Consider the following 2,500-nt stretch of genomic DNA (forward strand, 5'->3'; position numbering starts at 1 on the left):
ACTACTACTGACACTACTACTACTGATGATGATGACACTACTATTACTACTGATACTAATACTGATACTACTACTGACACTACTACTACTGATGATGATGACACTACTATTACTACTGATACTAATACTGATACTACTACTGACACTACTACTGCTGATGATGACGCGTGCCCAGGATGCTGTGGGCAGTTCCGGCCTGCGACCTGCGCTCTGCCCAGCAGGTGGCCCTCAGCCAGCTGCTGGCGCAGCCACACGAACTACAGGCCTCATACAGCCGCCTCAGGCAGAGCTGTCTCTGTGGTGAGACTGTGTGTGTGTCTGTGTGTGTGTGTGTCTATCTGTGTGTCTGTGTGTGTCTGTGTGTCTGTGTGTGTGGCCACACGAACTACAGGCCTCATACAGCCGCCTCAGGCAGAGCTGTCTCTGTGGTGAGACTGTGTGTGTGTCTATCTGTGTGTCTGTGTGTGTGTCTGTGTGTGTGTGTGTGAGTGTGTGTGTCTGTGTGTGAGTGTGTGTGTCTGTGTGTGTGTCTGTGTGTCTGTGTGTGTGGCCACACGAACTACAGGCCTCCTACAGCCGCCTCAGGCAGAGCTGTCTCTGTGGTGAGACTGTGTGTGTGTGTGTCTGTGTGTGTGTCTGTGTGTCTGTGTGTGTGTCTGTGTGTGTGTGTCTGTGTGTGTGTGTGTGAGTGTGTGTGTCTGTGTGTGTCTGTGTGTGTGTGTCTGTGTGTGTCTGTGTGTGTCTGTGTGTGTCTGTGTGTCTGTGTGTGTGGCCACACGAACTACAGGCCTCCTACAGCCGCCTCAGGCAGAGCTGTCTCTGTGGTGAGACTGTGTGTGTGTCTATCTGTGTGTCTGTGTGTGTGTCTGTGAGTGTGTGTGTCTGTGTGTGAGTGTGTGTGTCTGTGTGTGTGTGTCTGTGTGTGTGTCTGTGTGTGAGTGTGTGTGTCTGTGTGTGTGTGTGTGTCTGTGTGTGTGGCCACACGAACTACAGGCCTCCTACAGCCGCCTCAGGCAGAGCTGTCTCTGTGGTGAGACTGTGTGTGTGTGTGTGTCTGTGTGTGTGTGTCTGTGTGTGTGTCTGTGTGTGTGTCTGTGTGTGTCTGTGTGTGTGTCTGTGTGTGTCTATCTGTGTGTGTCTGTGTGTCTGTGTCTCTGTGTGTGTGTGTCTGTGTGTGTGTCTGTGTGAGTGTGTCTGTGTGTGTGTGTCTGTGTGTGTGGCCACACGAACTACAGGCCTCATACAGCCGCCTCAGGCAGAGCTGTCTCTGTGGTGAGACTGTGTGTGTGTGTGTGTCTGTGTGTGTGTGTGTCTGTGTGTGAGTATGTGTGTCTGTGTGTGTCTGTGTGTGAGTGTGTGTGTCTGTGTGTGAGTGTGTGTGTGTGTGTCTGTGTGTGTGTGTCTGTGTGTATGTGTCTGTGTGTGTGTGTCTGTGTGTATGTGTCTGTGTGTATGTGTCTGTGTGTGTGTGTCTGTGTGTGTGTCTGTGTGTGTGTCTGTGTGTGTGTGTGTCTGTGTGTGTGTGTCTGTGTGTGTGTCTGTGTGTCTGTGTGTGTGTGTCTGTGTGTGTGTGTGTCTATCTGTATCTGTGTGTGTCTATCTGTGTGTGTGTCTATCTGTGTGTGTGTCTGTGTGTGTGTCTATCTGTGTGTGTGTCTGTGTGTGTGTCTATCTGTGTGTGTGTCTGTGTGTGTGTCTATCTGTGTGTGTGTCTGTGTGTGTGTCTATCTGTGTGTGTGTCTATCTGTGTGTGTGTGTGTGTCTATCTGTGTGTGTGTGTGTCTGTGTGTGTCTATCTGTGTGTGTGTGTGTCTGTGTGTGTCTATCTGTGTGTGTGTGTCTGTGTGTGTGTGTCTATCTGTGTGTGTGTCTGTGTGTGTGTCTATCTGTGTGTGTGTCTATCTAGACGCCAGTGATGTCTACTGGTCACAGGACAACAAGTGGCTGTCTCTCCTCGATGCGTCTGGCTGGCTCCAGCACGTGAGGTACACAAACACACAGACACACACACACAGACACACACACACAGACACACACACAGACACACACACAGACACACACGCACACATAGACACACACGCACACAGACACACACACAGACACACACACAGACACACACGCACACATAGACACACACGCACACAGACACACACAGACACACACACACACGCACACACACACGCACACACGCACACGCACACATAGACACACACACATACACACACACATAGACACACACACACATAGACAAAGCTCCCCCGTGTAGCCTGTAACAGACTGTAGGGGCAAGTGCTGTTAGCGAGCAGCACCTATGAAGGCTACCGGCGCTGTGGCACACGAGGGGGGTGGGTGGCCAGCACCACGCCCGGCCGCCTTTGTCTCCCCAGTGCTAGCGATGTTTACACACCGCTACTACACCAGCTACTCATTTGAGGCTGAGTCGACCTAGGGAAGGCCCAGGACCGGTTCAGATAATCGTCACCGGTGGTGTTGGCCAAGA

The 2,500-nt window shown here is 51.6% G+C and overlaps 1 protein-coding gene across 1 annotated transcript in view; it reads left to right on the plus strand.

Annotated features, from left to right (window-relative positions):
* Positions 1–176: 176 nt before the first annotated feature.
* Positions 177–2,500, plus strand: part of LOC144954949 (uncharacterized) — a 21,531-nt gene continuing 19,207 nt past the window's right edge. The window contains exons 1-2 of the mRNA XM_078885312.1: positions 177–300; positions 1,907–1,985. Of these exons, the coding sequence (XP_078741438.1) occupies positions 177–300; positions 1,907–1,985 (203 nt within the window). The remainder of the gene's footprint in view (positions 301–1,906; positions 1,986–2,500) is intronic.

This window comes from Lampetra fluviatilis, unplaced genomic scaffold (assembly GCF_964198595.1).
Source record: "Lampetra fluviatilis unplaced genomic scaffold, kcLamFluv1.1 SCAFFOLD_819, whole genome shotgun sequence".
NCBI classification, from domain to species: Eukaryota; Metazoa; Chordata; class Hyperoartia; order Petromyzontiformes; family Petromyzontidae; genus Lampetra; species Lampetra fluviatilis.